The 13,412-nt window shown below is 41.5% G+C and overlaps 1 protein-coding gene across 1 annotated transcript; it reads right to left on the bottom strand.

The window, feature by feature from the left end:
• Positions 1-10,210: 10,210 nt before the first annotated feature.
• Positions 10,211-11,977, bottom strand: LOC102915319 (survival of motor neuron-related-splicing factor 30). The gene is given in 2 exon segments (XM_016007347.3): positions 10,211-11,445; positions 11,448-11,977. Coding segments are annotated over 2 exon segments (561 nt in total). The 5' UTR covers positions 11,872-11,977; the 3' UTR covers positions 10,211-11,308.
• Between the last annotated feature and the right edge of the window lie 1,435 nt (positions 11,978-13,412).

The raw sequence follows: 13,412 nt of genomic DNA, 5'->3' as shown, positions 1-13,412 counted from the left end.
ACCTCATCCAGAGCAGGGCTTTTCTTCTCTGTTAAACCTCTTTGGAAATGCCTTTCCAGACATACCCAGAGGTTTCATGTAATTCTAAGTCCCATCAAGCTGACCATCAGGGTTAACCATAACAAAGTGAGGCTTCTGGACACTGTTCCCAGAGTCTTCAATGGATGATGACCTTGAAAATACTAAAGATAATTTTGTGACTTTTATCAGTGTCTGCTGCGAAGGGGAAGGGCTATCATTTTAGATTAACATCTCTTAAGTGATTAAAATGTTTAGTGTAGAGGACAGGAGGATAAAGCAAAGGTCGAGGGTCTGGAGGTGGCTCAGCAGTTGAGAGCATGTACTGTTCTTGCAGAAGACATGAGTTCAGTCCCAGCACCCATATTAGGTGGCTCAAAACTGCCTGAAACTCGAGCTCCAGGCAATCCAACACATTCTTCTGACCCCCTTGGGCATCTGCACTCATATGTACATACCATAACATGTATGTACACACACATATACATATTTAAAATAATAAAAATAAAATCCTTAAAAAAGAAAAGGAAGGCAGAAATGCAAAGTTGTATCTTGCTTTTAGTTACCTGTAGGCTCTCTGCAGGTCCAGGGGAAGGGTCAGAGCTTTTAGCTAAAACCACCACTAAGTTCCTGTCCTTATAAGACTTCTCTTTCTTTTTTATTATATATTTTATTTTGTTAGTTATTTATTGATTGTGGGGGACCAGCACATGCATAAGCATATCACAGTCTGCCCGTGAAGGTCATAGAACAACTGGTGAGAGTCCCTTCTCTCCACTATGTGGAGCTCAGGGCTGGAACTCAGGTTATCAGGCTTGGCAATAATCACCTTTACCTGTTGCGCTACCTATTGGTCCCAAGACCTCCCTTTCTAACACACAGTGGTCCCCTGGACACCCTTAAGTGCACGTTGTAGTCCTGAAGACTAGTGAAGCTGAGAACAGCTAACTACCATATCCATTGCTAGGTTCCCACGAAGGGGCAGCAGCACCTGGAACAGTGCCAGCTCTCACTGGCTAAGATCTGAATGAGAGTCATGCTGGAAATGGTTGACTTCTGATACTTTTCAGAATAATGTCTGTGAAGGGCTGACCTTGTTAGGAGCAAGAAGGGATAAAGATGGTGGCAAAGGTTAAGGGAGGAGAGAGGAAAGAAATATAAACTATTGCATTCAGCACAGTTTGACCAAATTATATTTTGCTTAATAATCTATATATGGAAGCCACTAGTTTTAGCCAAGAGTTTCAAAGAGAGACAGGGCAGCATCAACATTTTGAAGCAAATCAAAGCAGTCTTCCGGTCCTTCCCACCTCTCTTCTGAGATGTTCCCTGTAGGAGTTACGTTCTAGATGGATCCATTGGGGCTGTTCTCTATGTTTTGACCAGTTGAGGAGTTTCTTTGCTGGTCTCAATGTGTTGCCCTGAGAAGCTTCTTTGGTGAGGGTCGGGAGCTGCACTTGTCTGTGGGTAGAAGTGTTTAGAATGCAGTCAGGGATGGTAGTGCTCTGGAAAAGTGGTGGTTGTAGGTCCTCCTCGAAGATCCACGACCTCACTAGTCCCAGGAAGTTAGCAGGTTTCCCAATACCAGGCGTGGTTTTTCTCCTATTGAGAGGCCTGAAGTCCAATCAGACAGCTGTTGGTCACCATGGAGATAGGGAGTGCCGCCATTGTACCTTTAGGGATATCTTGCAGTACTGGTCACAGGATATTGATTTGAAAGCTTTTACAGCCCAGTCCAATGCCATAGGAGAAAAAAGTTACCTGAGGTGCCCTTAACAGTGCCTCTTGTTGGTGGTTGTCACCGTCACAGGGCCCCCTTTGTCCACCCACACAGAAACAGACTAGCTTATTTTTATTTACTTCTAAAGTGACGTATTTTTTCTTCCCCTTCTAAAACACTTCCAGAGACTTTTTACAAAGGTTTTTCCCTTCGCTGTGTTCTCACAGCCAGCCGACCCAATCACAGCGTCCCCGTCACCAAGCAACAAACAGCCTGCCCTCTCCCAGGTGCTGGGTGACATTTGCTAAGGTGGGGATGGCTGCTTGCCCAGCTCCGGGGCTGAATCTTAGTTCTAGCGCTTTGTGCTTTCGTTTCTATTTCTCTGGCGTCTCCCAGGTTCCTTTTGGTGCCCCTTGCTCAGTTCAGCGTCGGTGTTTTCAGTGTGAACACGAGGAAATGAAAACTGGAGGCATCCTCTGTGGGCAGCCTCCCTCCGGGAGAGTCCACCTTGCCTCTGCTGCGTGTGCTCTTTGGTTGAGAAGTAGTGTCAGATCAAATCTTCTGCACACTAAGGTCTCGTTTGAAGACTTGTTTCAATAACTGTTGATGGTAGCCATGAACGCTCCTTCAGAACTTTAGCTGTGGGGAAATGTTTGGTGGGTTTTTGTTGTTGTTGTTTGTTTTTTGTTTTTTTGTTTTCCATACAGGGTTTCAGTATGTGTCCCAAGTCACCTTCAAATTTGCAATCCCTTGACCTCAGTCTCCTGGGTACACAAGTGCCAGAGTATTTCCTAAGAGAACAGCCTGAGATAGCAAAACAAATACAGTTTCAACAGGGTTAACATTCCAGGGCTTCATTACAAGATGCTAGAATCTTGAAGTATTCACGGATTTTTTTTTTAAGTTTTTAAATATGTATTTACTTTTTTTCATTGATGTCTGTAGTTTGTTTCCTGGGCATGTCATATATGAGGACACTTCAAGTGTCCTGTAGGTGTGTCCTGGGGGTTGGACCATTCCCTCCTGAAGGGAGAGGGGGTTTTTCAATGACACATGAAACTCACCATAAACAGTTTCTAAAGGCCCCTTTCCCAAATCCTCTAAATGACAGATCATTCCTGGAGTGGGTGGATGTAGACTCTTGGGTGGTGTGGCTGCCTGTCAGTTGGGCAAGGAAGTCCAGTGATGCAAGTTTCATGAGCTGTCACCCACAGGGGCGTGGGCTTTTCAGTAACATGGCTGCTGAGTCACCCACGTTTTTATAGATAACCTCTTGCCCTTATTTGTATAGGTAACATCAATAAATTCACTGGGTCAAAGAAAGGATCCCATCTAAGCCCAGCCTGGTGGACCAGTGAATTGATTGATGTTCCTTCGACATAATTTCCTGTTCCTTTGTTAGCTGCACAGTTGGCGCTGTTCTTTAGAAGGCCCTGCTGACAATTTTGTTTTCCGATGGGAGGCTTCAGTATTGCTAGTGTGCTGGCCTTTCTCAGAAGGTGGTGTGTAGTAAGCCCTCCAGCCTCTCCATTCTCAGATTTTAGCCTTTGCTCGGCACCTAATGTCCCGAAGAAGAAAAGAAAAATCCTTTCCTCACTCAGTTTGGATTAGAAGGCTCTCATGTGTGACCTGCAGCCATTCCCAAGTGCTGTTTTGACTTTGACTAATGGTCCCATTTGAAAGGTAAATATTTGCGGGTCTTTCTCACAAGGCCGCTCTCCTCCTGTGTAATCACGTGATGGAGAGGAGAAAAAGGAAACGTCTAGAGCCCTTGAAGGTGGGGAGAGCTGAGCCGATTTCTGCCACCCATTTTTCTTCTTCACTCAAATACATTCCTTAGTGCATGATTTCAGATGAAATTTTATTCCTGTTTTTCTTTTGTTCTGCAATATGATCGCTGCTTTTTAAAATTACTTTCTTTAAGTGACTGCCTTCTCCAACTCATTACAGTCCTCACGAAGCTTACTGAAACTATCCAGAGTGGTTGTGTTTTCCCTCGTAGGACCTCAGATCCTTTTACAAAGAACGTATTTATTTATTTTTACTTGTTTGTTTATGTATGTATGTCTGCACATATGAATGTGCACCATTTGTGTGCCATGCCCCTGGAGGACAGGCACGGGCATATGATCCCCTGGAAATGGAGTTACAGGAGGTTGTGATCTGTCATGTTGGAGTTGGGAATTGAACCCCGGTCTTCTGCTAGAACAAGTGCTCTTAACTGTTGAGATGTCTCTCCAGTCCCAGGACCTCGTAGTCTGAGTCTCACTTGAATTCCTCCCAAGAACTTCATGTTCTAAGGACAGCTCAGTAGATGCCACAGGTATACCCTTGGCTGGGAGATATAAGCACATTCTGCAGCCGCTAAACCATTGTTGGACAGAGAGGACTATGTCTCAAAGAATTATGTGTATTGATTACCGTTCTTTTTTTATATATATAAGATTTATTTATTTATTATGTATACAGCATGTATGCCTGCAGGCCAAAAGAGGGCACCAGATCTCACTACAGATGGTTGTGAGCCACCATGTGGTTGCTGGGAATTGAACTCAGGACCTCTGGAAGAAGCAGTCAGTGCTCTTAACCTCTGAGCCATCTCTCCAGCCCTGATTACCGTTCTTAACCAACAAGCTAGGCGACAACATCTTTTGTATCTACTTACAGCAGTCTTGGAAATTTGCTGCATTTATAATTTATGAACTACATGGAATTCTTTACTAGGCTCGCTATGGAAAATTTCTTCAAGTTTGTGTTGTATAATGTATACATAAAAAAATTTCAAAGGTACCTCATATTATAAGCTTCATAAAAGCTTATAGCTAATATAATTAAAGTTATGTTCCAGTCCCCTGGGTATTAAGCACTGGCTCTACCTGTAAGAGGAAAAAAGGCTGTGTCTGTGGGAAGTAGTGTGATGTTGGGTACAGAGCTTTGTGTATCAGACAGACTTGGTATTAAATCTCGGCTCTGTCCTGACTATGTGACTTGGAGTAGGTCACTTAGCCTCATGGAGTCCGTTTCCTGGTAGACATTAGCATTGATGACATTGATGCCTGTAAAATGTCTGCACTCAGCAAGTCCCGAGTCTGGAGAACAGTGATTCATGGTCCTAGATGTGCCAAATGTCAGGCATGGTGGCACTTTTAAAAACAGCTTTTGTGGGGAGTTGAAGTGAGAGGACTGTCCTCGGTGAGGTCAGCCTTTGCTCTAGAGTGTGGAACTGTCTTTAAACAACAAAGTGAAGCTAAACAGTCAACACAAACAAGCCAAAGAACAAGGAAACATGCTCAGGCCATGGGCTCGGAGAGTCCTGAACAGCAGTTGTGGGAGGATGAAGTGGACCCAAGCAGGCTTTAGGAAGCTTCACAGGTGGTGCTGATACATAATTAAGGGCATGTATCCAGAAGTTCTGTCCTTGAGTGTGTACAGATTTTGTACAGTTGTGTCTCTTTTATAAGTCGATGCTCTAACATTGTGAGATATTCCTACTCAATCCTGGTGATGTATCTCCAAGTCTAGTACTGCAGGGTATCTCTTTTGTTAAATGTTTAGAATTCTCTCTCTCTCTCTCTCTCTCTCTCTCTCTCTCTCTCTCTCTCTCTCTCTCTCTCTCTCAAAAAGTAGAAGCACACAATTCCACTGCTTGCCCACTTGCCTTGTTTCAGGAGAGAGGTCAGTTGACTCCTAATAGTATTTTCCTGTACACTGTGCCCTTTATCTTCGGTCAGAATTTACCTTTTAATTAACTTTTAAAACTGGATTGTGGTGGATACTGATTTGGATTTCATTGTGCTTATCTGGCTTCAGGTCCTCTAAACATCTTGGGTCAGTGATAATTTTCACCCAATGTCTAAAATCTGCAGTCTATCTGTATTTTTATCTAGCTGTCTGTCATCTGTCTATCTATCATCTAGTTATCTACCTTTCTTTCTTCCTGTCCTTCTTTCCCTCCCTCCATTTCTTCCTTTTGAGCTGGAGAAAAATTTTATTGACGTTTAAAAAGAAACACCCAGGTCAAGCAATCTGGAAGTTTCCACAGCTGCCTGGAGGAGGGAAATGGAAAAGAGAGCGAAAGGCCACACTCTAAGTTAAACTAGCCTGGAGGTCAGCCATGCAGAGAACTAGTAGCCATGTGGCAGGGACAGGAGCTTTAGAGAGTGTTGGGGAAAGCGTGCTTTGAAAAGAGAAAGAACAGGAGAAGTTAGTAATTCAGACAAGTGAGCAAAGGAGGCTGTGACTGCTGCTCTCTACGTGACTGTCGGCCATTATTTTAAAATGTGTGTGTGTGTGTGTGTGTGTGCGTGCGCGCGCACGTGTGGATCCAAGTGGACATGCGTTACATTGTCTGAGCTTGCCTCATGGGTAACTAATGCTTTTGTCTTTACAGCTTTTTCAGTTTTGTTTTCACTGATTCTGGGTAAGCTGTTAAGCACGTCTGAGGAATTTGTTTCAGATGTGTTCTTTCTCAAGTTCATGTTCCATTAGCTATTTTATGTAAGTTTACAGTGTTCCCTAGACTTCTAGGATCACTTCTCTCTTTGGTACATTAAATCAGGTATGATCTTAGGGGTCACCTTAGACCCAGTCTACAGATAAAGTCAGAGAAGAGGGAGAGATTTCCCTCGGAGGATAAGGAGAAAAGAGACCTCAACACTCACCTAGCAAACGTCATAGTTTGAGAAAGAGAATTACCACTGGTCATGAAGTATGTTCTGAAGGAAGAGTCAGAATGGTTGGAGGAAGTGGGCATTTTAGAAATCATTTATTTTAAGTCCTGGGCTTGAACCCATGGTCTTAGACATGCTCTACCAGTGAGCTATATCCCAGACTGGAAAACAATACAAAACAAAAGTCTGTTAAAATAGAATTGGGATTTCTGTCAAGGTGGTAGCTAGGGTTCTTCTGTAAAAGTATATTGTGAAGAGAGAGCAAATTTTGAAGTTACTACTTGAGGTGACAATTGGGATTCAGGAATATTGACTGATGATTGCAAAACATCTAGAGTATGGATCTTCACATATGGTGTGTGCTCCACAGAATACAACTACAGACACGCTCCTATTTCTTCTGGGTGATTTCTTTGAAAAGACTTTTGTCAAAAGTTCAACAACCTATGACCTCACAGAGCACAGAGCAGAAAGAATTTATCAATACATTCCCTCTTTCTTCTAGCTTTTCAGCTAAACCAGAGCCAAGATACCTCCTCCTGAAATTCTTACCTACAGCTTGATACTCTGTTCATTAAAAAGCAGCTACCATGCATGCTTGGCTATCCATCAACAGAAGAACTGCTGTATTTGTTAGAGTTAAATGAATGAGATGGCACTTAGTTGGTATTTCTAATGAGCTAAGGAGGAACACACCAATGAATCACTTTCATTCCTGCCCAGATGTCTATCACTCGCTGAGTAACTATAGCCATGTACCACTTAATGACCAGCATACATTCTGAGAAGAGCATCCCTAGGCAATTTCATGAAAGTGCAAACATCACAAAGTGCATCTGTACAAACAGAGATTAGACTCAGGACAAGAGAAAATTACTCAATCAGAAGACTCTGTAAACAAGAGATACATAAGCACATTGCTCCCACAGGACAAGACACACTGTCTCACAGCAGACATTTATAAATAGGAATGCACTCCAACAACCTTAAAAGTTACTTTAAGCTAATATAGTCATTTATTATCATAACCAAGTATCACATACTATAACCATCATGATATTATACTTTTATAGGATGGATAGAGCAGTAGATTTGTTTGTACCAACATAAACACAAACATTAGTAATATATGTTCTATAACTAAGAAAGGTGTATTAAAAAATGGAAGCTCCTAGCAGGGCAGTGATGATACATGCCTTTAACTCTAGCAGAGACAGGCAGATCTCTGAGTTCGAGGCCAGCCTGGTCTATAGAGTGAGTTCCAGGATGGCCAGGGCTACTCAGAGAAACTCCTGCCTCAAAAACCACTCCACCTAAACAAATGCAAGTTCCATTTTCATCTTATGGCACTCCTGCATATGTGGTCCAGCATTGACCACGATATCATTCTGAAGGACGGGACTATATTTGACAATTCCCTGGGTGGCCATCACTGAGTTACACATATAAATGAATAAGGTGGAAGTAGGGTATGTTTCTCTCACTGAGAATGACAAGTTCTCTTTACACCAAGACAGATGATTGTAGAGGACAATGAAAACGCTAAAACAAATGTTATAGAATTATAAAATAGAAAGACAAACATTGGTGAATCCCAGATGTACCAGTTGGCACCAACAATCATCAACCCAAGGGCATGTCTTCCACACTTATCTACCTCCCTCACTGAAACAAATATAAATATGAAAAAAAAAATCAACAAACATGTGGAGCAATGAAATAAGTATTATGAAAAGTGGCACCTAACTCTAAAGAGCTGACAGCTGTGGAAATAAAGCTAATGGAGGAAAGAAGGCCCAACAGACACAGAGCTGTTGAGAAGACATTAGCATCATAACCACAGGCAAGAACGTTAGCTCTGACCAAGAAGGTAGAGCGCAGAACCACACAGGTAATGAGAGGAGGTGTGTAAGTTGTTGTTGGTGTTTTGTTTTGTTTTGTCTTCTGCAAGAAATTACTCAACAGAAACAACTCAAGGAAGGGAGGGTTTGTTGTGGTTTACGGTTCCAGAGTCAACTGTCCATCATGGCAGGGACGGTGGGGGTGGCAGTAGGAACAGCGAGTGGCCAGTCATACTGAGTCCTTAGTCAGAGAAAAGAAAGATATAAATGCTGGCGCCTTGTCCCCTTTCTCCTCTTATTCAGTCTGGGACACATGGTTATGGGACTGTAATACCCACATTTATGGTGGGTCGCCTCACTTCAGTTTAATAATCTAAATGATCCTTCACACGTATACCCAGAGATTTATTTCCATGGTGATCCCAACTTCCATCAAGATGGTAATCGAGATTAACCATCACAGGAGAGGATCTTTTGAATATTTGGTTTGTAAATAGACAGCCTTTTACATCATATTTGTATAGTTGAGAACATCTTCCTTACGATTTCTATAACATCCTTGGAGACCTTGCAAATCCAAACAAATGTCAGTTCCTGTACACCAAAAAAGTAAGTAAGTAATTAAATAATAAATTAAAAAGGCAACCCTCACCTTTTTTCACCCATTCTGGGCACCTCCATCTCGAAACAACAAGCTAGCAGTTGGTGTGGGGTGTCTATCCCCAACTGAACGTCTACAACATAGACTCTACACCTAAGGCTCAGGGGACACCATGAAACACCATAAAAGTCTTCACATCTGCCTATCTGTCCAAAACCAGGTACCCACATTTCTAATAACTTACTGTGATAAGTTTGGGGCAACCCTAGACAATAAGAACTGTATTTTTTTCAGTACGTGCTAGAGAGAAAAACAATCATCACTGCAATTTTCTTGAAAATGTATTTCCCCCTAAACTCTATCACTGTGTCCCAAGATATCACATATCACACATACATATACCAAACACACACACACACACACACACACACACACACACACACACACATACATACACATACATATACACATATACATACACACGTAGATACACACAAATCCATACACAAACATACACACACATATACACATACACATACATGCGCACACACATACACACACACTCACATACACATATATACACACATTCCCTTTCTCACTTATTCCCACCTCTTTTTCCCCTTTCCTCTGATTGAGTCTCGAACTTTTTAAAAGTCCCAAATTCCTTCCTATTTAATAAAAATGTCTTCCAAAATTAAGACTACTGAGAAAAAAATATCTTATAATAGGATTTGTGTTGATATAATGTCTAGCCCTTTGAAAATGAATTAAGCACAAAATTAATTTAGCAGGATCGAGGAGTCTCACACATGTTGCTGGAAATAAGTTTGTGTCTAATGAATAATACATGATTTCTTCAGCTCAGATTGCTCCCTCCATATTTCTTCATTTTTCCATTGTAAACAGATCTATATTAGTTCTCAAAAAGGCTCTGGGGGAGATGATGTTCAATAATTAGTTGTAAAGTTTCACACAAAGTATAGTAGGAAAATAAAACATGTCAGAGATTTGGTTGCCCTTGGAAACCCCAGCAGCTGTAGGAACTGAAGAAGAGCAGTTCACCTGGGCTTTGCTTCAGGTCCACGGTGATTACTGTGCCCGTGCCCGCAGGGACATCTAATTGTGAGAAATTCGTCATTGTTATGCTCCCCGGTGTTTGAACTTCAGTTCTGTTCTCAGTAGAACAGAATGAGCTGTACTGAGGAACAGGAGTAAACAGTCCAAACAACAGAGAGATATGAAACTCTACGTTTGACTAGGACTTTTTAAATAATCCAAAATAATTGTTATTCAAATACAAGATTGTATTCTAGAATGTAGTTTTCTGTATTTAAAATGATGATCGCTTTGATAGTTGTGATTTTTTTTTTTTGAGATTTTAAAAACACTTTATTTATTAAAGTTAAACATACAAAACTGAAATTAACACACACCCTAAAAATTGTCTTCTTCCAGTAACAGGAAGACCCTTTTTCTATCTGTGTTTTTGGCTTAAACTCAACTTGGATAACTGTGGTGCTCACTTATACCAACAAATGCTGGCAACTTGATCTAGTTAATAAAAAGTACAAACTCGGCTACATGAACATAATATACAGGGGAATTATGGTCAGATTAATGCACAAGAAATACAGGAAAAATTTAATCATGAAACATTCAGTACTCTTGTTCATTAATTTAGCCTTGGTTTTTTACAAAAATAGTATCTACATTGTATACAGGGCTATACATCAGCTTTTTGTTTTCCCATATAAACATTACACATCCCCAAAATGGTACCACTACTACAAGTGAAAAATCAACAAAAGAAAAAAAATACAAAACACCAAATAAACACCAGAGAAGGGGAGCGTATCCTAAACATGGTTTGTTTGTTTTTTAATATAAAATTCAAACTCAATGACAAAAAAATACAAGGTGAGTCAATTGTAGAAGTGACCTAACAGGCCCGGGAAACAAGTAATTCAAGGAATAACCTCAAAATAAACTTTGCCATTTATAAATTAACCTATACTCGGGCTTGTCTGGACAATGGCCAGGTTATCAAACTGAAGATGTTTTTAGCAGGCTGGCATTTTGCCATGATGTTCCAATAAAATGATGGGATATGTCAAGTGCAAAGCACCTGAAAACTCCAAATTAGGACTTATAAAATATTTACTTAACATTAGTTAAGTGGGGACCTGAAGTTCAGTAAGTCATCTAAGTGCTGATTTAAGCAGCATCTACCTAGAAAAGTTGTCTTGTTCAACAAACTCTGAGGAACTGTGGTAAGTAGTAATGAAAAGTTAAATGATAGCAGTTATCAAATGTCTTCAAGTTTCATTCTACCAAAGCCAAACAATGACAACAATGTATCTTCCTTACTCATCTAGCAAATAATTTACCTTTAGAAAAATATAAGGATAAAAAGGTAAATGTAAAGCCCTGCAGAGATGAAATCCAACATTTCTTCTGATTACTGAGGCATCAAATGCCTGACATTGTATTTAGATGTATCTTGATACTGTGTCATAGGCTTGTCAGCAATTCCACAAGTTCCTACTCCAACTTTGCCTGTTACACTTTCTGGCGAAGCAAAAATACTCCTCTTTACTTTGACATGGGTTTGTTGCCACTGTCCTCTTTAGCCTTCCTTCCTTCTTCTACGGGTTTAAGGTTCAACAATGGCGTCACTTCGGCATTGCCATAACCAGCAAAGGTGATTGCAGCGGTGCCATTTTCTTCGTCTATCTCCTCAATCTCCGCTTCATAACACTGTCCATCTTCACTCCAGATTGCCATACATTTGTCCCCTACTTTCCATGAATGAGTGGGCTGAGTAGAAGCAAAACTGTCTGAACTTGCAAGAGTTTCTGAAGGTTGAGTTGACAGAAGATCTTTGGTCAATTCTATAACTTCTTGCAAATCCTTCTTCAATTTCAGCAGATCTTCATTTTCTCCGTTTCCAGACAAAGCAGCTTCTACTTGCTGGAGTTGAGCTTTGTAGCTAGCCAACTGTTTTGCTAGATCCTCTGACATCTTGGGCGGGGTTGGGGACGGGACGGCGGGCAGGGGTCGGGGACGCGAGCCCAGCGGCGGCAAGGGCAGCTGCAGCAGGGGAAAATACCCACGACCGATAGTTGTGATTTTATAGGTAGGGCTAACCCTAAAAAATTTCCAAAAGTTTCTTTCCTGATTTTTATTAGTTCTCTGAGAATTTTGTACGACGTGTTTTAATCACACCGACCACTTCCCTCCGCTCCTCTCAGATTCGTCTGCCATTCCCTAACCACTTTGTGGCCTCTTGAAAGAAAAAAAAGTCAAGTATAGTTTATGCCGCCCAGATACTTTCTCTTGGATGTGTGATTTTCACTGTAGGATAATCTCTCCACCAGGGGCTGCACCTTTCAAGAAAACTGACTTCTTCTCTTCCAGCAGCTATCAGCTGCCAATGTCTCCCTAGCTGCGGATGGGAGTTCGTGCCCGCTTTCCACGCCCCGGGCTGGAGTTTCATCTGGCCAGAGCCTATGCAGGTCTTGACATGCTGTCTCCCCTGCTATGGGTTCTTTTGTGCAATTGCCCTGCTAAGTCCAGAAAACACTGTTCCCTCATACTCATCCACCACTGACGGCTCTAAGCATCTTTCCACTTCCTCCTCTGCCATGATCCCTAAGCTTTAGACAGAGGGAATGTGATATAGACACCTATGTAAGGCTGGGTACTCCATGGTCTCTTATTTTCTGTACCTTGATCAGTTGTGCAGTTCTGTGTCAATCACCGTCTACTGCAAGAAGCTTCTCTAATGAGGGTTGCATGGTGCACTTGTCTATGGGTATAATTATAAGTCATTAGAAGTTGGTTTAATTCTATGTCCATTTAGCAGAGTAGTAGAAGTTGCTTCTCCCCTAGGGCCTAAGACCTTTCTAGCCAGAGGTTCTTGATCCCAGTAACAGTGCCAGGTATGGTTTCATCTTGGGAAGCCGTAACTTCCATCAGTAAGTGGTTGGTTGCTCACATTACATTTGTGCAACTATTCCATCAGCGGGCATGTCTTATCAGGCTGCTCACTGTTATAGCTCACAGGGTTTAACTGGAGAAGATGGGTGATTACTTTTCTCCTCTGGGAGCATGCCTAGCACCTTCCAGTATTAGGAAAGCTAGCCGGCATGGATGGAAAACCTAAACCAAAGATGAACTGGATTTCCTGAATCTTTGTTATTAAATGGAAGAAGGGAGATGAAGAAACATAAGCCCCCATTGTATTTCAGCACAATTTTATGTCTGTGTCAAGCTTTCTAGACCCTTGTCCGTCCGTCCGTCCGTCCCCCTCCCCCCCCCCAAAGAAACCAGCCTCCTTCAACAGCAGCCAACTGCTCTTTCTACTGCACTCTCTCAAAGCATCCATAACCTTTCATTGAAGTTTTTCTCAGGTCAACAAAAATTTTCATAAAGGATTTTTTTAAAAATTAAAAAAACAGGGAAGCTTGATATTCTTATGTCAAATGTTGTTTGTTTGTTTGTTTTTTGGAATAAGCATAGAAAATTGGGAAAGGTTCATACTTAATAGATTCTTAAAATTG

Source organism: Peromyscus maniculatus, chromosome 17 (genome assembly GCF_049852395.1).
Source record: "Peromyscus maniculatus bairdii isolate BWxNUB_F1_BW_parent chromosome 17, HU_Pman_BW_mat_3.1, whole genome shotgun sequence".
Lineage (NCBI taxonomy): Eukaryota > Metazoa > Chordata > Mammalia > Rodentia > Cricetidae > Peromyscus > Peromyscus maniculatus.
The sequence above is the reverse complement of the archived record's forward strand: the minus strand, read 5'-3'. Positions and strand labels throughout refer to the sequence as shown.